General features: G+C 38.9%; 1 protein-coding gene across 2 annotated transcripts in view; it reads right to left on the bottom strand.

Moving 5' to 3' along the window:
• Positions 1-1,568: 1,568 nt before the first annotated feature.
• Positions 1,569-25,276, bottom strand: part of greb1 (growth regulating estrogen receptor binding 1) — a 52,489-nt gene continuing 28,781 nt past the window's right edge. Inside the window, exons 14-32 of one of the 2 annotated variants that reach the window (XM_036593735.1) lie at positions 24,997-25,194; positions 23,629-23,809; positions 20,160-20,349; positions 19,704-19,840; positions 18,436-18,778; positions 17,644-17,759; positions 16,375-16,580; positions 14,398-14,873; positions 12,703-12,805; positions 12,414-12,569; positions 11,843-11,979; positions 11,051-11,212; positions 9,188-9,392; positions 7,944-8,106; positions 7,473-7,694; positions 6,964-7,099; positions 5,866-6,069; positions 4,457-4,595; positions 1,569-2,817 (exon numbers count right to left, since the gene is read on the bottom strand). In XM_036593735.1, the coding sequence (XP_036449628.1) occupies positions 2,654-2,817; positions 4,457-4,595; positions 5,866-6,069; positions 6,964-7,099; positions 7,473-7,694; positions 7,944-8,106; positions 9,188-9,392; positions 11,051-11,212; positions 11,843-11,979; positions 12,414-12,569; positions 12,703-12,805; positions 14,398-14,873; positions 16,375-16,580; positions 17,644-17,759; positions 18,436-18,778; positions 19,704-19,840; positions 20,160-20,349; positions 23,629-23,809; positions 24,997-25,194 (3,638 nt within the window). In that variant the 3' untranslated portion in view covers positions 1,569-2,653. The remainder of the gene's footprint in view (positions 2,818-4,456; positions 4,596-5,865; positions 6,070-6,963; positions 7,100-7,472; positions 7,695-7,943; positions 8,107-9,187; positions 9,393-11,050; positions 11,213-11,842; positions 11,980-12,413; positions 12,570-12,702; positions 12,806-14,397; positions 14,874-16,374; positions 16,581-17,643; positions 17,760-18,435; positions 18,779-19,703; positions 19,841-20,159; positions 20,350-23,628; positions 23,810-24,996; positions 25,195-25,276) is intronic. The other variant, XM_036593736.1, reaches the window with a different exon arrangement.

Below are 25,276 nucleotides of genomic sequence, written 5' to 3'. Positions count from 1 at the left end.
GACAATAAGTGAACATGTCCTCTACAGGGACACTTCTGCACATGTTAAAGCAAAATTATTGTTTACTCGCTGGATTTAACAGTTGTTCATTTTTTTTCTATGTTTAATTAAGCAAATAAACTTGAGGAAAATACCATATTTCTCTATTTAAGTTTGCTCTCTGTAAAGGATGTTTAAAGTATTTGCAATTATAACTTGTAATTTCACTATTCTTATTCATTCTTATTCTTATTCACTGTATCTGAATGATGTTTTTCATAGAATCACTACATACTAGTTTAAAGAATTAGTGAATTTCATGCAGAGACTCATTTAGTGCTTAAATATGGAATTTTCTTGTAAACTTCACTTTATAATTTCTATTTAGTTGCTGAATTTAATGTATTAAAGAAAAACTGACCCTAATGAACACCCTTATTGCAGTAGGTGGAGCAAACCATGAATTAGGGTGTGCTTCATGTAAACGATATGTAAATGAGGTGCTGGAAGGTCAGTGCTTGATTTCATGCACTGAAGCTGATTCATCACTTGTGCCCAAACCCAGCGCTGTTGCCTCACAATAAGAAGGGCCTGGGTTTGGTTCCCCGGCCGGGTGACCAGTGTCCTCTCTGTGTGGAGTTTGCATGTTCTCCCTGTGTCTGCGTGGGGGGGTTTCCTCCCACAGTCCAAAGACATGCTGTCAAGCCAACTGGACACATTTAATTGCCCCTTGGTATGAATGTAGGTGTGAGTGTGTGTGAATGTATGTGTCTGTCTGTCTGACCTGCGATGGACTGGCGACCTGTCCAGAGTGTTTCCTGCATTCTGCCCAGTGACCGCTGAGATACACTCTAGCACCCCCCGTGACCCACAAGGATGAGCGGCTTAGACAATGTGTGTGTGTGTGTGTGTGTGTGTGTGTGTGTGAATGAAGGCCAACTTTTGTGGCACAACTTTCGCACATGCCACATTTGATGTTTTATTTTTATCAGCAAATAATCAGTAACTGTGTCTCAAAATGAGCAGAAGTGTGTTCTCTGTGGAGGATAAATTATTTTAAATTATTTTCACTTAAATCAACAAAATATGTCAAAATATGTCACTTGACCCGAACACATAAACATGTGCATACAACTGTATATAATGTAACACTTTTTGAGCATTGTAGAATATAAAATATATGTTACAGATAATATATAAAATAAAAATAAAAATATATATTAAATGTATTTCATGCATTTCATATCTAAAATAAAATATATGTAACAGACTAGTAAGAATGAATTAATGAAAATGTTTCCCTTTAAAATTACATTCATCAAATCTACCTCAAATCACTCACAGAAAGTCATGTGAAATGGTTATGAATGCACTGCCTGAGACACTGTTTAACAATAGTTATAAGATTTTGGCATAAAACTGTTTTTTTTTAACCCATTCATGGTTGAGAGGTACATGCAGATGCTGTGAGGCAAAATAATTAATATCATAAACATTACATATAAAATCCAGAAGACATGTAGGTTCACTAGTTGTTTTAAATAGTAAATAAAATGGCTCTACTTGAATTGTAGACATGGAGACCCTGGTTCCTGTCAACTCCACTGAAAGGAATCTGAGTCAATAAGTTTACAACAAACTATTTCACATCAAACCATTAGTCTAACATCTAACAGCTGACATCACGCATAGCAGCGAAATTAGAAATAGGTTGTAAAATTTTTTTCCATTCATCAGTTATATTAGTCTTCAGCTGAGCAGCTGTACGTTTTCAGTGGGGGACAGTTCTGGACTGCAGGATGGTCAGTCTAACACCTGCACTCTGATTACGCAGCCATGCTGTTGCAATGTAGAATATGGCTTGGTGATGTCATGTTGAAATAAGTATAGACGTCCCTGAAAAAGACAGCATGTTGGTTTTTAATGCAGTCTGTGGGGTCACATTCTGGTTTACATGTAGCCCTCAAGTGTAGACAAGTAGACAAGTTTACATGCAGACGAGCGCCGATGCATCCTAAATTCTGCATATAAGGACAGCTTGCATGCGGTCATTGACTCATAACAATAATTAAACAAAAACCAATACACTGTTTCTGTTTATGTTTATATAAGAATTGATAATATTGTTTAATTTGTCATTTTGTATTATAGAACCTTTCCCAACAAATATTGTACATCCCTGTATTGCCCTCTAGAGTTGACACAGCAGAACTGCACAGATACCACAAACTAAGGTCAAGCATAAAAAAGTGACTTACTTAAAACTATACAACACAAGCCATGTCTTAAAAAAGAAAACAATGCCTTAAGTACTTTTACATAGTAAATTTATAATTAAAAAAGCGAGCATCGCAGAATATGCAAAACAAATATTTAGAAAAATATTCTTTCTCTACAAAATGTCCTCTGCAAAATTCATATTTGCTGGTTTGTAAAATGTCCAATAAATGAACATGGAAAAATATTTTTAAAATGTAGACGATGTGGTTATAAAATACAGTTGTGGGAATAAATATATTTTTTTATGGCTGTGAAGGGAACATTTGATATGGTCAGAGAACAAAAACAACAGAAAAAAGAATAAAAGCATTCAAAAGGACAATACAGTACATCACATTCATTATATACATAGACAGCTATGTACAGTTTGTTGCTGTAGACTTTCAGAGTCAAGTCAGATGTGTTTTCCCGTCAGAAAGAAGAGCGGCTGGTCCTCTTTAGCATTGGCCGTCTGAAACTCGTCACTCAGACGGAACCTCCACTCTTCCTCCAGCTCCAGCCGGACAACGGTCTGCCGGAGAGCGCTGCGGTTGGGGCAGATCACACACAGAGTCGCCCCTGGGCAAGCAGAGAGGAGTACAGATGAGTCTTTATCATTATTCTCACAAACTAGAATTCTCAAACAAGACTTGAGGAGGGAAAAAAGCCAACTTACTGTTCAACAGCTTTCAAGCAAGAACCACCAAGAACCACTACACTATAAACTACACTGAGCTAATGTTATAGGGAACATACTCAAAGAGGTTGCTTGTGCTTTTTAACCGATTAGGCTTAAAGTGTTTGTGCAGCGTTCATTATTTTTTTCCATATGAATAAAGTGGGTAAAGCTCAACATCCTGAAACTGAGTCATTCTTCTAATATAGTATATTACATTTATATCGCTGCCTCTTATTCCACCACAGTCAGTATATTCTCTGTAGACTAATGTTTCTGTACATACAAGTAAGCCACAGCCACATTCTCACAAGACCTAAGCAACAACCTGAGATGCCATAGCAATGTCTTAGCAACACCTTAGCCACCACCTGGTATACCATTGCAACAGCCTAGCAACTACTTAGCGACTGCCTAGGATAGCAAAGCAATTGCTGAGCAACACCTTGGTAACCACTTTGGCTACCATAGCAACGGCTTAGCTACACTTCAGGCACCACCTGGTATACCACAGCAACGGCTTAGCAATGCCTTAGCAACCACCTTGGCTACCCTAGCAATGGCCTAGCAACACTTTAGCAACCACCTGAGATACCAAAATAATGGCCTAACAACACATTAACCTGGGGTTCCATTGCCATAGCATGGAATTATGATATAAGCAACTACTTGCAATTACTATATATATTTAAGTTTGTTATCAAAAATAATCAATATTTGTCTACAACTGCTTTGACTTTTGAAACATTATTACTGACTTTGTGAAGCCAAATTAAAGCTCATTTATGAAATTTCTCTTTCTAGTTATTATTTACTTTTACATTCAGGGAAGGAAATTATCATTTTTAAGAGTTCATTTTAGCCTCAATCACTAAACTGCAGGGACATGTTATTTGGTAGGTCTTTCTGAAATTTCCCAAATAATATTATAATCAGAATACTAACTAGCAATTTAATCTGCAGAGCACACAATTTATAAACCCAATAAAATTATGTGAAACAGCAGAAACAGATTCAGATACTGTTTCAGTTTTCACGTAATGCTTCTTCTTACAGTCCCTTAAGTTCTAGGTATTAGGCTGGTAAGTTCTAGGAATTAGGCAGGTAAGTTCTAGGAATTAGCCAGGTAAGTTCTAGGAATTAGCCAGGTAGGTTCTAGGTATTAGCCACGTAGGTGTGGTACAAATTATTAGTATGTACCAAATCAGTACTAAACTACACTTATGTGCCCTAGAGGTTCTAAATCTTAGCTGATAAAGGACGCAGCAAATATCTCATTTTTGGGTAATTATTTGGGAACGAAACTGAAACTGCTGTAAAAGAAAGTAATGATTCTTACTAAAACTAATTATTTATGTTTTGTTTGCACAAACCATCCCGTGACTCCAAATAACCCAGTTTTCAGATATTTTATTATGTCCTTCCTTTTTCAGCTTAATAGTCAGACCCTGTTCAGGATTTCAGTGTAGTTCACTCTGAGGCTCCTAAAGCCTGGAACTGTAAAAACCCACTGTGAGCTACTGGAGTGAGCTTTTCTCTCACCTTTCAGAAACCGGAACTTCTTGAGGAAGCCAGGTGTGACGAAAGAGTCACAAAAGTAGAGCAGGAGTCCTCCAAAGAGCAGGCCAGCAGTGCTGATGTTGATGGAGTGCGGTCTGGAGCTGACAAAACACACCGTCACCTGAAGGAAGCAGACATCCATATAATAGGAGTCAAGATCTGGACTCAGAACCAGCAGCATCACTGGGATCACATAGGAGTAACTATCTCAGCCAGCATGCACAGGATGCAGCTACTAGACCAAAGTTAGAGCTTTTAACCCTTTGCAAAGGCATTAAAGTCTTTTAAACCGCATTTCATCTCTTCCTTTCCTTTAATGATGTGGCTTCTCAATGCTGTTCTTGCTTTTATGTTAATATGTGAGGAACCTGATCTAACAAAGCCAAAATGTATACATTTTTATTCTGTTTGTGTCATTAACACCTATTTTGATCAAGCAAACACACAAATAGGAATCTGTCATATTTTCATCGCCTTTAATTTTTACTTTGATTAAACACAGCGTATCACTGAAAATCAACAAAACACGCTATACGATAAACATGTTTCTATAATTCTGTGATCAGAGTTCTGTTCTGAATGTGTGAACACATCAAAATGCATCCAACAATAAAGGCAGCATCATCCTCTGTTATTTTTACTTAAATCACACTGTTCCTCACTGTTATCAGTTTTCTTCGTGAAATTCTTCTGTTAATACGTTTCACAAAAAATGAGCTTATCATTTAAACGGAATCCTGCAATTCTCAACTTTTCCTTTTTCATCGCCTGCTTTAATCCGCTGTTGCTCCCAAAATCCCCAGAGAGTCCAGCTCAACACTGATGCTAATCTCATCACTCGAAAACACGTCCACAACCGAGTAGGTTATTAGTTTGATCATCACTCAAAAGAGCTCAGTATCACTGAGATTAACGCCCAGCTCATCACTCTGATTTATCAGTCCACTGATTTATCAGTTTTTGTGAAGAAGCTGTTAATTGAGGTTCTTTTTACAGTTCATTTCTAACAAGAACGTTTGCTGATTTTAAAATAGCTGATAAACAAGGATTGGTGTTTTTTCTTTGGAAGATGTTTTTTTATGTAGTAAGCCAGTACTGTAAAATAAAAAAGAACAAGTAACTTTTCTGAAAACTGCATTTTCAAAATGTAACTTGGACTGAAAACAGATACTTAATTTCTGAACATAATTCTGAATACTTTTATTCTGTTACATCCCAGCGCTGCGGTGGGCATCCTTCAGGCAATTAAAAAGGCCAAAATCACTAATAAAGCTGAAGAAGAAACTCAAAATCAAAACATGTCTTAAACCCATTTTGGTCTTTTGCTCTATACTAAAATCTCCTGATCTCTGGAATCTTTCAGCTTCTGCTCAGTTAGGATCTTGGTGTACCTCTGGGCCCAGGTTGAGGTAGCAGTCCACAGAAAGCACTGGGTGGCTGTAGTTGCCGGCGCTGAGGGGGAACAGCCTTTGGCTCGTGTGCTGGAGGTACTTCTCCAGCAGAAGCTGAGCCGGAGTGGCCAGGAACAGGTGCTTACTGTCGGGGGCGCAAATATACTGGGACGGCTGCACTGTGGTTGGTACATCCGTCATCTGCTTGAGTAATAATAATAATGTAATAAGGCACAAATGTCCTCTGCTATTGATGTGAAAAGCTTGCACAACATGCATCAAATCTTTCTAAAATGACCACATCAACCAAACCTGCTGAAAATGAGTGAAATCTAACAGGGAGTAGACATTAGCATGATTGAGTCTGGATACTGTTAAAGTGGAATTCCACCAGTTTTTCCATTTTCCTGCATATTTATGTCACTGAATATGTGAAGATTGTCATTCAGAGTGGCTGGACGTGAAATGCTCAATTCTTGAAATTTTTCGAGTCTGAATTGTTCAGTCGTGTTGACAGGGACCAGACATCCTCTAAAAGCTCCCTTACAGAACTTTATTACATGAAATTTTTTACGAATACACTGCCTGATGCCTGACACATTGTTTTCTGATAGCTTTAAGAGAAGGTTTTAGCATGAAATGTAATTTAAAAATAAACACTGGTGGTGAAGAGGAACATGCAGGCACCCCAAAAAGCCCCCAAAGAAACCTTATCAGATTCACCTCTATTTTATTATCAACATTGCACAGAAAAACTCAGAAGGCAGATATAAATTTATTGACTGTATTTATGACTTTATTTATTGACAGTAAATATAATGACTACATAACTGTAATGCGGACTCTGAATGACTTTCTTGATTAAACCAATCAGACATTTAAAAAAACCTGTGGAATTTTAATTAGACTTCATTCAATATCACTGGTACTCTCATGTTTGGGTGCTCCTTTAGTGTTAGTATAACCACATTTACAATCGCACTAAGAGTCTCTTCATAGACTTTAATTCTTAGCTACACAAGATTTACACAAGATTCTAAAAATGGGAGGAGCCCAATGAGAAACTGCAGCTGTTTTAGTGTATAGGGGAGCACCAACCTTGGTCTTGATGATGAAGGTGCGGTATCCCCCGATGGCTATCTGCTTCTTCATCACACTGAAGTTGTTGAAGCGGCACATGAGAAGGCCTGCACTCTGGATGCGGAGGTTAAAGTCCACGTCATCACACGTAAATCTAGTGTGCACAGATAGAGGGACGACTGTAAACACTACATCAGTGGTATGTGTTGACAGAGGACTTCTACTTTTTGGGTGTGTTCACACTTAATTTACACACACAATCTAAGTGTACAACACTGGCTATTTTCTGAGGAGGTGGGTCTCAGTCTGCTTTTAAAAAACTCTGGTGTGGTTTGCTTGATATATGAACGCAATACAGACCAAAGACCACACACTCCATGTGTTCTAGTGTTCTTACCCTGCTTTGCCTTGTGGAAAAACCACTGTAGCTCATGGCCTCACGTGCTTTTTACTCTAGGGTTAGCATGTTTAGATGCTGACAAGCAAGTAGCTCAGTTTCTTTATGAATCTCAGGAAGAAGAACTCACCGGTTTTGGTTGTACTGTATGTCATGTGTGAGGTCCACATTGAGGAGCAGGAAGTCGTGCAGGTGTCCTCGCGAGAAGGGCTCTCTGCGTCGGCCGGTCCCAGACCCCCGGCTCGACCACTTTCTGAGGCCACAAAGGCCGTACTCGGTGATGTCTGGAGACGACTCCATATGCTGCAGCACCTGCTTCAGTGATACGTTCCGCTCTGCTCCTGCAATGCCGCTGTGTAAACATCCAAACGCACACAATCTATATGTATACATTTACACCAGACAGTCTGGGGAAAACCACACCTTTTTATGTGAATGAATGCAAAAAGGGTCAATTAGCAAATGTACCAACTACCTTTATTCAGTGCATTTTTGGGAGAAAATTGATGATGAAAATGATGAAAAGAACAGTGAATGAAGTTTAAGTTCAGACGAATTTGCAAAGGTTTTCATGCATAACAAGCGTAACACTAAAAAGCACCTCTTGGAGTCGACGTCTACACTGTTCCACATGACACAGGAGTCATCGGCCAGGATGATGAAGGGCCAGACATCCTGTGGCCGACTGCCATGCTCCACCCTCCGATTACGCTCCAGCTCCAGATTGTGATAGGACAACTCCTTAATTAGGAAATGTGCTGCTCCTATGAGGGAGAGAGAAAGATAATAAGTTTTGGGTTCAAATTTAGAGCTACAGAATGAGTCAAAAGTCAGGAACCACCCAAAGATGCACACTATTACACCACTGAGTATGTCTATTACATACTGTCACTATCCTTACTAAACCATATACCATCATAGGCAAAAGTTTGAACATCTCTGGTTCAATTACATTTTGTTGATTGTGAAAATCTGTCAACACATCCTCTACAGGAAACACTTTTTCAGCGAATTGTATGCACAGCTTATATTTATTTGCTGAGTTTAACATATTGGAAAAAATAAAGCAGAAAATATAGAATATGTAGTATAGAAACTTTTGCATAGGCCACATTTCAAGTTCCTTTTATTAATATGTCAAATACAGTAAATAAATAGGAATTGTGCGTTAATATGTGCAGAAGTGTTCTCTGCAGAAGATGTGTGAACATATTTACACAAAATCAACAAAGCACATCATTTGACCGGGGTGCCCAAACTTTTGCCTATGACTGAATATTCAAAATGGTACCTTTACAGGAGAAGACAAAAACATTGGCAATTTTAATGTAAATTAATGTGATAAGATTATATTCCAAATGATTTTGATTGGTCCATTCTTTACAAAATGATCATATAGTGAAAAATGCAGCTGCTGTGTTTAAATTATGTAGAAAATGTAAAGAAATAAAATGGAGATAAGACAATAATTGTATGTGACCCACTGGTCCAATACATCATGCTAATGAGGAGAACAAGCTAAAATTCAGTGTCTTACACATATTTGGGTGGTTCCTTAATTTTTAATACACCCTGAACATTAGAGAAGGAATCGCTCTGCATAGAGAAATAATTTCATAATTTATTTATTTATTTAATGATAATAATTTAATAAAATATTTTAAAACAGACGGAGAGACGTAATCCCACTCCAGTGAAGTGTAATACACTGATGTACATCAATGTCACATGAATAAAATATTACAGATCAAAACAATTTGGTCTTTCAGTTTGTTTACTCTGTGAAGTAACTGTATTGATGTAATATATGGAAATGATGTGCTTAAGAATGCAAACTGCAGTTACCTATTCCAGCTCCATTAAAGATGGTGGGCAGGACCAGCATGATGTGATTGGGCCAGTATTTCTTATATACGGCCATCTCGTATTCTTTGATGACCAGGATGTGTAGGTGGGAGGCTCCATCCATGGCGTGATACAGGTTGAACAGGCCGTGCTCATGGCGCCCCGTGGTGGGCGTAAATATGGGGCTTTTGATACAATCAGGATTCTATAATCATGAAATCAGACCTCAGTTAGACTAATATTCATTATCGTACTGTTAATTTGTGTTAGCAAAGACATTGCTTAGGTTTCTTAAGACAAAAAGTAAAACATACACTAAAAACACATACACTGCCATCTGAAAGTTTGGAATCACTTGCTATATTAACAACATTTGTTATTTTATGAACAATAATAGCTTATACATTGTGAATTTAAATATTACAAACTATTATGGGTATGTTTAGATGTTTTATTCAGTATTTTAAGAATTCAGTGAATAAAAAAAACAAATGATAAACAATACAATGAAAACAGAAAGCAGTGATTAGTAAATTCTGACTCATATTCAATTAAAAATGGCACAAAAACATGACATTTGACATTTTACCTTATGAATTTATTGTTTTATTTTTTTGTAGATATCTGTTCATTCCAAATAAAATGCCTGCCTACTAAAAAGTAGCATGTTTACCACAGTGTTACTTCACCTTTCCTTAGAACAGCACTTGGCGGAATTTTTTGCCAATCTTCAGTAATTAAAGTCTTCAGCTGTGCAACCATTTGGGGCTTTTGTTGATGTAATTTGTAATTCATAAAGCACCATGTTTTCAATTGGAGACAGGCAGGCCAGTCTAGCACCCACAGCCTCTGATTATGCAGCCATGCTGTTGTAGCACACGCAGACGTGGTTTGGTGTTGTCAGGTTGAAATAAGCTTGGACGTCCCTGAAAAAGACGATGTCTAAAAGGCAGCATATATTGCTCCAAACTATGTACATATCCTTCAGTGTTAATGATGTTTTCATAGAGATGCAAGTTACCCAGGACATGGGCACTATTACACCACCAGGCCACAATAGACCCTGACATTTAAACTACATGCTGGTAACAGTCTGGATTGTCCTTTTTACTTCTATGGCCCAGAGAACAGTACATGTTCCCACTGTGCATCAGTCCATTTCAGATGAGCTGAAGCCTTGAGTCTGCGGTGTTTATAAGTCTGCGGTGTTGCTGGATGTTGCTGATATGTGGCTTCTGCTGTACGTAGTACAGACTTAACGTTCATTTGATGAACAGAATTTACTGACAACAGTTTCTGAAAGTATTCCTGAGCCCATGTGGTGATGCCCATTTTTAATGCGATCCCATCTGAGGGATCAAATGTTCACTTACAGTTTTTGGCCTTGCTTTTTATGATTACTCTGATTTTTCTGGATTCCCTAATTCTTTTGATAATATTATGAAACATAGAGGGTAAAATACCTAAAATCCTTGCAAATGCTCTGTTCTTAAATGGTTGGACTACTTGCTGATGAATTTTCATAGTTATCGGACACAGATATATAGTTATCTGCCCTGAGATTTGATCACCTCTTTTGAATCATACTGAATTCTCGATGCTGTACAGTTTTTCAGCCATGTTAGAATCATCTGCAGCTCTGTTCTTTAAATTTAGAATATTTTTTTTCATTGTAATATTCATCTTTAGAGTATCTAACTAATTATTTCATTAATGTGAAGTTTTTAGTACATTGATTCCAAACCTTTGAACAGTAGTGTATATTCTTTAATGTGGTTTTTGACACCTAGTTGTTATACTTTTTATGGATATCTGGTGAGCAAATATTACCGGTTTCTCAATTTGAAAATTAATAGTACATACCCAATCAGAGGTGAGGGGCAGTCTCATGCTCTCAAGCTGGCCTCCTGGTTGGCTGAAGGAGAAGTGATGCTCTTTGGATTTAGGGATGATGAAATAGAGCTGGATCTCCTCTCCAAGCAGGAGGTGAGAGAAAGTGAAGGCATGCAGGGTCGACTCGTACAGCTGAAAATGTAAATTCACAGTACATTCTGTTAAAGAAAAAAAGACTGTAATCTCATTTGCAGACATTGGGCCGAAGGTTTAAAGAACAAAACTACTGTGTAGACTACTTAGCGAAAATGTTATAGCAATGTTATAAATGTCAAAGAGGACTTCCATCGAAATTTCAGAATTTTGTTGAGATTGTTGAGATGTACACATTCAGATGGTTAACTGTAGAGAGACTATATTGCCATTTTACACGTGAACCTGTTTGTGTTTTTATGCGTTGATTATGGCAAAATAGAGTCTATTTTGCCCCACAATGACCTGCATGCACATCTGCATGTGTTTTAGGCCAAAAACTTTTTGCAAAACTAACTTAAAATAATGTCTTCGGTATCAGGCGGTGTATTCGTAACCATTTCATGTACAAACTTTTAGTGATGAATTCTTCAGACCCCTTGTTCTTCAGACCCCTGGCACTGTGAGCAGTAAAGTTTCTCAAGAGCGGAGCGTTTCTCATCAAACCACTCTGAATGACTTTGTTTACGTCGTAACCTTTTAATTGTGCAGCAATTCTGAAAAGTCAGAGGAAGTTGCTTTTCATTTTGGCGAAGATGAAGTTACTGTACAGCTCTGTCAGATCATCACCTGGTATCGAGGGTTGAAGCCCATGTACTGATGGCACTGTTCACAGTGATGGTACGTGTTGTACGCTGCATATTTGGAGAGTTTTATCCGTGCTGTACGTCGACGGAGGTACACGTCCTCCTGACGCCGGGCGTTTTCTTCAAAAACATATGAAAAAGGAAAACTCAAATCTTCACACTGAAAATCAGTGTGTAACATTAAGAAATGTCACCACTGAAACACATATTTTCTGCAATTAAATAAATATTTGTGTGTTGTAATGAAAAATATGATGATTTTATGTGTGTACGACTGTTCAAAGTTCTAAATTATCTAAACTGTCACTACCGAAACAGTCGATACTGAAACATTTGGTAAAGCATTGATAGTGTTTATGATTGTGTTTTTAGTGAAAAATAGAACGTTCCATTTATTTTAATAAAATAAACATAACTACAGTCAGAAGGTCATTCAAAGCAAACAGATTTTAGTCTAAAGTCCAAGTCAGTTAAAGGTCTGAAAAGCATTTAGAACCAATTTGGTGAAAGATCCATAAACATGTGATGCTGCTGTTTTTTGCTGTTGTGCTTACTCTCTACATCTGGAGTTAAGTCAGGGGAGTAGATTGTGCTGATGTCCTCGTATTTGGGATCATGGATGGTGAAGTCAAACGGCATTCCTCTCATGGTGTCAGCGTTGGGCCACGATGCAATGGCCTGATGATAGCGCACTAAATCTGACTGGGAATCTGGAGAGAAGCCACACATTTACATCTGCCTTTATGACTCTGATTCATTGCTTTTATATGTGACAATGTACAATATGTTAAAGATGAAAGGCTGACAAATTAATGAATTCTTAATTTAACATCATATACTGACTGCAGTTGATGTCCTCTTCATCATAGATGTCCACCTCCATGAGCCTGATCAGCATGCGGGAGAGAATGCCAAGAAACTGCAGGTAGGCCCCGGTTTTCCCAACCTGGAGACACATGAAGCAGCTCAGTACAGCTCTCTGACTGTGTAGATCCCTGAGGAAAGGTATACTGAGGCAGAACTATCAGACGTTTATAGATCTGTAATCATGTGACATGGAAATACTGAGTGTTTCAACACATTTATTTTGCACTGCACACTGCCCATCAAAGGTTTGGGGAATCTTTTTATTATGAATCAGCATGCTTCCTTGGACAGTTGGCAATAATTTAACATGTTATAGACTAGCCTTTGAAATAATAACATGTGCCTTGTTGTGATGTCAGCACTCATTAGCCCTCCGTGTTAAAGTTATAATTGCTGAATACTGAATGTATTCTGTCCTAAATGTATTCAGTAACATATTCAAGTGCAACACGTTAAAAAGTAACATATTCAGAATAAATTTTAAATACATATAGGATACAGACTGATAAGGCTCATGGGAAAAACTCTGCTGTTGTAATTTGTATTTAATTCATACTGTTCCTCGCTGTTACTGGTTGACAGTTTTCTTCATGTAATTCTTCTGTTAGTAAGTTTCAATGAAAATTTCATCTTTTAAATGAAGTTACAAAATTCTCAGCACTCTTTTTTCACCTGCTTCAGTCCAGATCATGAGCTAAACAAACAATTCACCATATGCCAAAAACAAAATCTTACAAATTTGACTATAACGTGGGCAGTTATGTGATTTTCAGTTAATGACGTGTACACAATGTGCCAGGAGATGCACGCATTCAGTCTAATAGAACAACAATTCTAAGCTAATCATGTCCACTACTGAGGAGACTGTTCAGTTCCATCATCCCTCAAAAGTTTAGTAATGCTAAGTTTAGTAACTGGCTCAGCACAGTGATTTATCCGTCTACTCAGGCTTTAGTTTTTTGGGTTCTTTATTAGAGTAATTTACACATCTTTACACACCATGTGCTTATTTTAATATAGATGGTGTTTCTTTTAAAGATGATGTGTTTTATTAAGTAGTGAGTAAATATTCTCCTAAAAACTGTATTCTGAATTCTGGGCTGAATAAAGACACTTAATATTTGTATTCTGAATATGTATTCCCAATACTTGTATCCCCAACCCTGTCAGCACCATATTATGATCATTGCAAACTTACTAAAACCAAAACTAGAAATGTATTTGTACCCTTATCCTACATTTTGTTGATGCCTCTTATAACATTTGTGTGGCTTTATGTACCACAAAAAGTCATAATTCATTTTTATCTTCATTACTGGGCTGATTTTCTTACTGTGCCTTTAAAACCGATATAAGTAAGTAACCTCTGTTCTGATTGGCTGTCCTCTACAGTGCCTTTAAAAAGCAGTCAGGGCTGAAACACTCCTAATAACTTCAGTAAGAACAGACGGGGCTAAACTGCAATGGGTAACTGCAATTATATGGGCTTTATGGTCTTTTACAGCCATATTTTCACAACTTAACTCTAAAGCAACAGTAAATTTTCAAAAAAAGGAAACGTTTCCAAACCTTTGATAAGCTAAAACCTGCAATCATGTAATATGGAAATACTGTGTATGTTGCACTGTGAGTCAAACTGCAGCTGCAACATGATGCTATATAACTGCTCACCTGTGGCGGCCCGCTGAGGAGCAGCCTGCGCGGGTGGAAGTTGTCTGTGCGTCCTTCGGCCCGGTTACTGCTGTCCATGTGGTTCGGCCTGGGCACCGTCCACTGCCTGTAGTACAGAGACTGCTCGGTGCAGGTCATCATCTTGCTGAGGAGAGGTCTAAAGGAGCTGGCCCACTCCACCGACGCATGTGGGAGAAAGGACGTAGGCTTGGGCAAACCGCTGGCATCTATGGTGGTGATGAGATCGTACAGGGCTTTGGGGAGGAGCACCACAGGAGGCCGGTTGAGGTTTCGGGCCCAGGAGCAGAACGGGCGCAGAGGGGAGGCTTGTGCTTGTGTGGACGATGAGCCAGGAGAAGTGGACTTGGAGGATCGTCTCTGGCCATGAGGAGTATCTCCACTCAAGACGGGCTGCTGTTGTTTGTGAGGGGAAGAGTCAGTCCGGGAATGATCCGGACCAAGCAGTGTGCTGTTCACTGCAGGCCACCAGGGGGAGGCAGAGAGAATAAAATGAGAAAAATGGACTCACAGAGTTCCTCACAGAAATACAACAAATAGAATTCTTTTAATTCAGTTCAATTCAGGCTCCTAGTGAGCACATCGGGGATGAAGGTTTCGAGGAGAAAAACTCCCTAAGAGCAACAGGAAGAAACCAAGAAAGGCCCTTTGATTAACATGAAGCTGTGGGAAAATATAGCTAAAATATTAGAAAACAGTTATTTCATATTAACAATAATTCATTATCATTATTTTTATGATGTGAATCAGACATAAGAGATGGCAAAAACTTTCTTTAAACTGTGTCAGAAAAGGGTTCATTACACGAGGCTTTTAAAGTCAGTGCACATTAATGACACCTGGTGGTTAAAAGCATAAACAGCAGCTATAAATCTACTCTGTCCTTGTAGGATAAAAGTCCAAACCTTTGTTTTCTAATGATTGGGTGTCTAATGGGGTGTGTTATACGCTAAAAAATGGCATTACCTTAGAGGCGCATTCATATATAACCTTATTCACCTATAACTTTGCCCTAAACCATGGAAACCCATACCAGTTTGCTTCTTTTTTCAGTTTCTAAAGCAGTCACGTGACTGTGATCACATGTTTTTGGGAAATGAATCACTGATGCAGTTATATAAGTAAAGTGAGTTGTTTTTTGATGCACGCACATGATCAAGGGTAACGTCACTATTAAGCATGTTCTGAAATAAAAATGTAATGTTTAGTTGAGACGACGCTTCTTAAAGCTTCCCAACAAGCTGTGTTAAAAAAAATTGTTAATTTCTCGACTCTACAAGTTGCCACTAGAGACTAGTGGTCAAAAAATATAGGCCTGTGTAGCTGTTTCAGATGACAGCACTGCATGTGTAAAACTTAGACCAATAACAACCAGTAAGGAATAAATGGATGATGTAAGTAACATCAACAGGTTCTTTAAAGACTATTAAATTTTATTGTGGCCCAGACATTCGCTTAAAATAATATATAGTCCAATTCCTAATGTGGGCAGAGATATGATGCAGTTTCCTGGATTTCTTTCTGACCGTTGACAGAACAAATAATGCAGTTAGTCTATCATACATCAGTTTGAAAGATTTAAATATAGGGAGGGACACTATGCTGTAGTGGACAGTGTCCTTAATTGTGCAGTGAATGGAAAAGAGACTGAATTTGTTTTATGTAGAGCTTCAACTGATGAATTTAGAAACATTAGCAATGTACACACGTCTTGTGGCTGCCAGTTTTAATAGCAATAATGAATTGGCAGTTATAAATTCTGAGTATTTCTATCTTTGAACTTCCTGATGGGTGTAACAGCACCACGATCTTCATTTCTGGAATCCTGATTTTTTTGAGTTCTGTTACTCAGAAAACTCTCAGTCAAGCCATTAAAACAGGTACTTGTCGATTCACACTGACTCGATATTTGTAAAATGAACTTTGTGATGTGTTTCAGGGACATGCAGCCCAACTGACCATCCACCACCACCTCTTCCTCCTCGTTGTCTGTGCCGCTGAGTTTGTCAGGGTCGCTTTCGGAGAGGTCACTGGAGGTGCGGGCCCCTCGCTGGCTTTGCTGCTCTGCCGACACCAGGTAAGCTGCCAAGCCCAGCTCCTGCTCCAGAGCCGTCCGCTGGAGAGCGCAGCAGCTCATCACCCGCTGGTCACAATATTTCAGAGACCTGAAACATACAGTGGAATTCTAAATAATACTCTTTAAAAAACAAAACAAAAACAACTATATGTGGTATAAACAAATGTATATAAATGGAGCCTGTTTGTTCAAAAGGAAAGTGCTTGATGATCATATATATGTATTTATATATACATGCACAATGCAAGGGTGAAGCCTAGCATGACCATGACCTGGAGGAGAGCACTAACTGTACTGCCTGTCTCTTCCTTGGGGTTAAAACTTTGGAACATCTTGATTTGAGAATTTTCGTTACAAAACGTATTGAAAATCTTTGAGTGGAGGTGAGTGCACAGTATCTTCAACACAATTGGGTTTATATTATTGAAAACCAGGATTCCAGACCTCTGAACTTCTGAATGATAATGTATATAATATACAGGGGAAAAAGAAAGTAAGTCCATGCTTCATGCAGTAATGCTGTGCAGTGTATGAGAGATGGAGAAAATGCTGGCTCATGCCGGCACCACAGGGCCAAGACAACAAATTGCTTGCCAAGACTAATGTCCATTAGGAGAGGACATAGCACTGACTCAGCTAATTATTCCCTCCAGTTTTCAAGCAGGTCTTCTTGACCTCTTTCAGTTACCACTAATGATACTGAACGCATCTGTTATTTCAAGGAACTATCAAACCCATATTAGCCAGGCTTAGAGAGATCATTCCACTGAGTTCAGTCACTTACAGTCCTTTTGTAAAAACTATAAACAAGCTTTTTGCTGTTCTCTCACAAACTGTACTTGTATCAGTAATTAATTATATACAAAGACAGAGATGGAGGAAAATCTATGAAGATTAACTTTATACATAGTTTAGACCAAACGAGGTACTTAAACTGACGATAACCTGATCATCAATAACTTGCCTGTGGTCAGAGACAGAAGCGGCTCATTTTCAGTACTGGTAAATAAGAAGGAATTAGACTGAACCAAACCAAACCAAACCATTGGTGCATAAATTCTTTGCTGTTGTGATGTAATTAATCCCTACAGTGTTAGTTTTTTATGAATCTGTCTCTAAAGCAGAAGTTATGTTTGGTGAAGTGCTTGTACCTTGGCAGGGACTCCCCCATTGGATTCATGCCGGTAAAGATTAGGATGCAGGGCAAAGCTTCCAGCTCCAGATACGTGTGTGGAGTCCATTCTGGGTCTTGGATCTTTAGCCACACCTACAAACACGATGCACAGGCAGTGAGCATCAGTATGTCGCTGCTGTCGGAAGAAAACCTCGTATCTCCAAAGTGGTAACTTTACAGGAAAAGGAAAAACTTACTTTACTTTTAATGTAAGTCAATGGAACCAGACTTTTTACCAAGTTCATCATGAAATTTACACACAGTGTAAAGAAAAACTAAAAAAATGGAGATATGAGGTTTTGTCCCAACAGCAGCGATATGGTGAATGAGCCACTGTATACAGACATCAGGCAAACCTTTACCTAATTTCTATCTGGCACCTTTGTATCATACCATGGACAAACAGAGCCCAGCACTTTCATGACAGATACTAATGCGCAGTTTCTAGCAGTGGGTGGTATAACTGAATTTCTTTTTTTTTCTTCTATTTTTCTATTTTCTATGGCATATCACTGTAAAGGTTATGACAAAACTTAGAATTTCAACCACTATACCACCCAATACTAGCAGTTTCTTCAGCTTTAGCCCATTGGCTTCTATTGTACATTTGGAATCAACAGCTTTTATGTTCTTTTGTACGGAACCGTGCTGGAGTTGTCTGTGGGAATTGACCGTATGCTACAGATGCAGCATTTTAGGCTAAAAAACAGTGGAATATTCCTTTAAAGCAAATGTACAAACAGGTAAATAAAACATAGTGAAGAGATACCCTCAGCTGATTGAGGAAATGTTTGCCCACTACGATCCCAGATGTGGGGTCCCCCAGTACGACTTCAAAACGTTCGTGAAGCCCCAGACGGTCTCGTACACGACAGAGTCGCTGGTGTGCCAGAGCTGCCAGGGCCGGAAAGGGAATCCGAAGCAGCAGCATGTGTCCGTGGTGATTGGGACAGCGGTGTGCTGAACCCAGCAGGCACTGCACCATCTCTAGGGTCTCCACGGAGGTGTGCTTCTGCAGCTGGGCCTGGCCTTTAGCTGTGGCCATGAGAGCCACAGAGTAGTGCTGGAGTAGTACCTGAGTGCGGATGACCACGCTGTGCAGCCTGGGGAACCTGAGGGAGGAGCAGGTCTCTATCAGTGTGAGTAAATAATTTACTTTTTACTAAGTTCCACTTCAGCCACTCAGTTACTAATTCTCTTTTTTAATTCTGAGTAATAAACAAATAAAACTCCAGTGTGTTTGTTCATTTCCTGGACTACTGCTGTTGCTCACACCTCTAATCTTTGTGCTTTAGCATTTTATATTAGACCAAAAGGACCACAAAAAGTGGAAAATAGAGTCTAACAAACTCCAATTTCTATGGTTGTAGATGCTGGAACCTTCACTTCTAGTCTAATGTACTTTTTAAAATCTGGATTCATTGAGTAGTAATGATGATTGAGTTATTATTTGTTTAATCCGGTGCAACTCACAACACTGGGTAACATCCTATTCTGCTAAAAAAAAAGCTCAGAGCTCCTAACATTAAAATACTACAAAATCTACCAGGGTGTGAAAGACTGCATTACTGTTAATGTTTGTTTTAAAAAATTTTGTGTCTGTAAAAATGTGAAAAAGTCTTCTGGCTTTGTCGTCACCCTCATCAACCCCCCATCATAGATGGAAACTGTCCTAGATATTAAAAATATGAACCTATAAAACTGGATGTTTTTATATAACTGAAAAAAGTACATCATGCAATTTAATCGAACTCATTACAAGTGTCAACTTCATGGAATAAATTTCACAAAACGGCCAATCAAAATGGCTAAAGAACATTACATGATCTTGTAAAACGACATACTTTCAGGTAATTGAGTCGACTGAATCAACAGACAAGAAAATAACTGGACAACTGAAAAAGACAGAAAAGGTTGTTTTGTGTGCAACCTTGACCTTTTGGAATTGCTTTGTGTAACTGGCAAGATTCATGCAACATACAACATGCAACTCGTTGCATGAAAGCTTTACCGTGTACAGCCAGATTTAATGATTACCTCTCCTCCAAAGCGGCGACCATGCTCTCAAACGAACTGTCAAAGCGCAGCAGAGGCAGGCTGTTCCCTGAGCGTGTGGACTCCAACAGCTCAGACACACCAAAGTACTTTGTTTTCTCTTGGTACAGATCCACATCCTATACACACACATAATACATAAAGGCTTAATGCATCCTGAGATCTAAATTAAACCCTTAAATCAAAGTAAATACTCATATGATTATTGATACTTAAGCCAATATAAAGCAAATAGTTGCAGAATAATTCCAAAACTGCAGCTTTACAATGTAAACCATTATTTTATTTTAATGTAAGTTCATGTAAAGACTTGTTATTCCAAGCAATTTTGAAACATTTCTGTTGATCCATTCATCACAAAAGTTTCACATGATGTAAAGGGCAGCTGCTCTGCTTAAATGATATAGAAGAATAATTGAAAAAAATGCATATATTTACATTGTTGAATGCTGAGGGCCAGTGGATCTCATTGTACGGGCTGATGCGTGTGTACTGAGTCTGCAAGGCGAAGGGGAATGAGGTCACATGGAGGGTCAGGATGTTGGCCGCCTCTTGAATCTGCCTGCAGTTCAGCAGACTGTCCACTAGGCCCGAGTTGGGCTCGCCTCCCACCCTACTGTACTGTTCACTGCAAAAGCCCAGTACAAAAACAGTTTTCATCCATTTGTGCCTGAACTGTTAATTTTACACTCATTGATGTACTTTACATTCATTGACGTTCTACTGTACCAGCGCCCTGTTCAAACAGTGTCAACACTGATCTTCCCTAAATCTTCACAGCCCCTTTATACGTCTGTATTCTTCATTATTATGAGTGCTGTCAAGTCGTTTCTGACCCCTGGTGATCATATAAACAGTGTTTCTCCAGAACATCCTGTCTTCTGTTTGGGTCTTTAGGCTTCTGAATGTCTGGATCCTGATTATACCCATTCATTTTGTTGCTTGTCATCTTTTTCCTCTTTTACCTTCTACTATTTGAAGCATAATGGTCTTTTCCAATTAATTAGTTCTTCTCAGAGGATCCATTAGTTTGTTTTCTTTGCTGTCCAAGATTCTCTCAAAAGTCTTCACCAACATCAAAGTTCAAAGGCATCTATATTTTTCCTGTTTCACTTGTTTAATGTCCAGCTTTCACATCTATAAAGAACCACAGAGAAAATCATAGCCTGGACAGTTCTGATCTTTGATTGTAGAGACAAAGTGTTGCATTTAAAGATCCGTTCAAGCTCCTTCATCCTTGTTCTCCGAGTGCCGATCTGTGTCGTATTTCTGGAGTGCTGGATCCTCTGTTGTTAATAACTGATCTGAGTCAGCAAAAGCTGTCCACCATTTCCACATCTTCTCCATCAGTGGTGGAGTTAGCGGTCTTTCCTCTCGTCATAACTTTAGTCTTCACACTGAGCTAAAGTGACAGTGCTCTTTAACGTTCTGGATAAGGGCCCTCAGGTCTTCCACATTTTCCACTGAGTTTGGTATCATCCACATATTGAAGGTTATTAATGTTTCTTCCACCAATCCTGAACCCTTGATCATCTTGATCATCTTCCTCCAGTTCCTGCTCTCATCATACGTTCTGCATACAGATTGAACAGGTATGTTGACAGTATGCAGCCTTGTCCAACCCCTTTTTGGAACCAGTCTGTTTGTCCATTTTCCGTCCTGACCGTGGCTTGTTGAGCAGTGCACAGATTCCTGAGGATGATGAGATGCTCTGGTATTCCCATTGTCCTGAGAACTGTCCATAATTTTAGGTGGTTTACACAGTTGAAGGCCTTGCTGTAGTTGATGAAACACATATCAACTTCCTTCTTGATCTCCTTGGCTTTTTCTATGATCCAATGTGCAGCTGCAAAGATATGATTTGTTCCTCTGCCTTTCCTGAATCCTGCTTTCACTTTCAACGTAAGGCTCTAGTCTTCTTTGAATGATCTTAAGCACATTTTTACTGGCGTGTGATGTTGGAAATTGTGTGATAGTTTATACACTCTTTCTTTTCTCCAATCCCTTCCAATCTGGCAGCCATTTCGTTGTTTTCCAGATATGTTTTAAAAGATTTCCGTTGCTTATTGATTGCTATTGTGGCTTTCTTCCCCGACAATGATCTCAGCGTCTGTCTGACTTCATCTTCTAGCACTAAAGGTTCTTCTGTGTAGTTACCAACAAAACCATCTCTGCCATTGACATTTGTTTTTGTAGAGGACTTCTGTGCGTTCCTTACATCTTTTTTTTATCATCTGTTATGATTTTGTCCACTGACATCTTTTAGAGTCCTGACTCATGGCTGAAAGTGATTTTGATCTCTCATCTTCTGAGAAACAGTCCTTGTTTTTTCCATGTTTGTTCCTCTTTTCAATATCTTTACAGTTGTTGTTGTAGTGCTGGTCACTGTCCTTCCTGGCAGCTCTCTAAAACTGATGGTTTATTTCTCTTAAAAGATCTTTTTCATTCTTGATTTTGACTTTTCTTTTCTGCATTCTCCACTGTTTCATCAGTCGCTTTGATTTATTTCTCCTTTTCATTCTTACCAGGTTTTTCTCTGATTCTTCGTTGACCTCTTTTGAGATCCATAGCTCCTCTGGTTCTCTGTCAATTATGTCCAGCATTTGAAATCAATTCCTGATATTTTCTTTGAAGACAGGTGGTATGTTTCCCAGTTCATATTTTGGAAGTCAGATGGTTTGGCTGTTTTTTCTTAACTTCACTTGGAGCTTGCACATTAAAAGTTTGTGATCCGTTCCACAATCAGCTCCAGGCCATATCTTTGCAATTAAAATGGAGCTCTTCCATCTCTTTGTGCACAGAATGCAGCCTATTTGGTTTTGGTGAGCTCCATCTGGTGATGTCCAGGTGTATAGATGACATTTTGGTTGCTAAAAGAATGTATTAGTAATGAAAAAGTTGATTAGGCGTTCTCCATCTTCAACCCTGTTTCCAAGGCCATGCTGTCCAACTGTATTTCTCTCCTTCTCGTTTCTGACCTTAGCCTTCCAATCTTTAAACACCAGCAGTATGTTTTAGTTGCAAGTCTTGTCAGTTTCAGCCTAGATTCTTGCTTGATCACACTAGAGCTGCTTAACAGTCTGAGGCGTATTCCCATTTTTGTGTGACCGGCACTTTCTTATTATGAAGCTATGCTGTTTTAACACCTGCACAATGTGGGTTGGCACTTTCCCTGAAAAGACAGCGCCTGGATGGCAGCATATGTTGCTCCAAAATCAGCATTAATGGTGCCTTCACAGATGTACAAGCATCCGAAGCCATTGGCACTAACACACTCCCATACAATGAAAGACACTGGATTTTGTACTTTGTGTTGGTAACAGTTGGGATGATCCTTCTGCTCTTTGCGTCTCACATGAGCTTTAGCCCAGAGAAGTCTTGTGTTTTTGGATGTTGTTGATATGTGGCTTCTGCTCTGCATAGTAGAGTCTTAAATTGCATTTGTAGATTTTTGTGACTGCTCCTGTTATACTCAACCACAATAGCATCACCTGTTATCTATTCACCTGTTTACCTGTATAAAGTTCCAGAATAGGTGTTTTTGATCATTCCATAAACTTCCCAGTCTTACATTTTTCCTGTCTCAACTTTTTTGGACTGTGCTGCAAGTATCAAATTCAGAATTAGCATACATAGAGTTGATAAGGTCAAATATAGCGCATCTTTTCTGGTGCTGTTTTCAGTTAATCATCTGTAAAAGACATTTATAAATCACCATTTTCTGATTTTATTTGCATTTTACCAATTTCCAATTCTGGAATTAGCTCTGTAATATTTGGGTATTTAAAATGGTGTATGACACATTACTAGATTTTACGGTAGAGATTGGGGCTGTACACCTGAGCTGACAGTGGGCTTAACAGCTAAACAATTAGGTCAGGACAAATGTTGGACAGAGCTCTGTTACCTGCTAATGTCCCAGTGTGCATGGTCATGCACCAGTATGAAGAGGGTGTAGGGGTTCAGCTTGGATTTCTGGATGAGGCCACTGATCTTTGCTACTGCAGCCTGGTCCAATTTTATCACATACTGCTCAGCATCCTTTGGGGACAGACAGTCCTGGTCCAGGCCTAATTCCTGCAGAACCCCTATGAATGCACAGGGCACAATAGGAGAGAATAAGTATATCAGTACTACTAACAGCACTTCAATAAAAGTTGTGGTTGAAGTATATTATCTTTGATTTGGCCACAAAACTTAATTAATCCAGTAAGGTAGAACAGCATTGCGAATGTCACATGAATTTTACCATCTGAGAGTTTGTGGCTGCTTAGCTTAGCCCTTTGCCTTTTTTTCTGAAGCTATTTGGCTTGAGGTTGTTTGAAATGACTCATTTTGCCTGATTAATGAGAGCTGAGACATGTTTTTACTCGTATTTTTCTCGAGACCGAAGGCATTTTTCAGTGTGAAACCTGACGTTGAGATCTGAAGATGTCCTAAAATGTACCCCGTACGACAGAGGTGGATTTTTTACAGGCATGATATCTACAATATCACAATGCACAATAAATGTGGTATTAAAGTAGAATAGTACATCATCAAACATTTAAAATTGCCGTTACATTTATGTGTGGGAATACTGGTGTATTACTATGGTTTGCATCAACTCAATAAATTAACATAATAAGTATATTGCGGATATTGCGGTGAATAAGTTTTTACCTCTATTGGACTCTGTTACCACGGTAACTTGATTAACTAACCTCCGTGATGCATGCTGTCAAATTTTTGCATCATAATATGACATTGTGACAATGCATTGCTGCTGCCCTGTTAAACCATTCTTAAAAGATTTAGCTTTTTCTGCACAATTATTATGTAAGTAAATAAAAGGTATTTGAGCTGATCACAGTTGTTTTCCACTGATGTTCGCAGTCACAATGGTATGTTTACAGTACAATGGACAGAATGTGAACTGAGAGTCTTTTGATCAGTTAGATTGAGGCAAACTCATAAATAAAAGAACGCAGAAAATGAGTTTATTAAGACGTCACTGGTCTAACAAAAACAATTACTTACTAAGTTCCAACGTCTGACATGGTGCTATAACACCTTTAGAGGGCAGCAGTAACGTCTGTTTAATCAACAATACACAATGGTTAATCTGACCCTCTTTAGACTTGTACTTTAATCGTTGCGCACAATAAACACAAAAAGCCAAAAGAAAAGCACTTTTCAGTACGAACTGTTAAACTGTAAGTCACTGTTCAACTACATTCTAGAGTTGCTGATGTAAGAGAATTACCTAAGATTAACTATTAGACTGATCTTCTACCTGAGTTCCACAGGTGCAGGACCACTTGCTGGAAGGCCACCTCAGATGGGGGCACACAGATCAGGAACTCCACTTTGTCGAAAGAGCCCAGGTCCAGGTTGTGCGTGCTGGAGTCAGCGATGGCACACACATGGGACAGCAGCTTTCGTGCCACAGCGAGCTGAATGGGCCGAATCTCCCGCCACTCCGCCCGGTATTCTGTCAAGGATGTAAATCAGACACTGGATACTATGATGCTTCAGGTATTTTGAAGTAATTTAGGTACCGTTTCGATTTTCAT

The sequence above is a fragment of the Colossoma macropomum genome, unplaced genomic scaffold (assembly GCF_904425465.1).
Source record: "Colossoma macropomum unplaced genomic scaffold, Colossoma_macropomum, whole genome shotgun sequence".
NCBI lineage: Eukaryota > Metazoa > Chordata > Actinopteri > Characiformes > Serrasalmidae > Colossoma > Colossoma macropomum.
The sequence above is the reverse complement of the archived record's forward strand: the minus strand, read 5'-3'. Positions and strand labels throughout refer to the sequence as shown.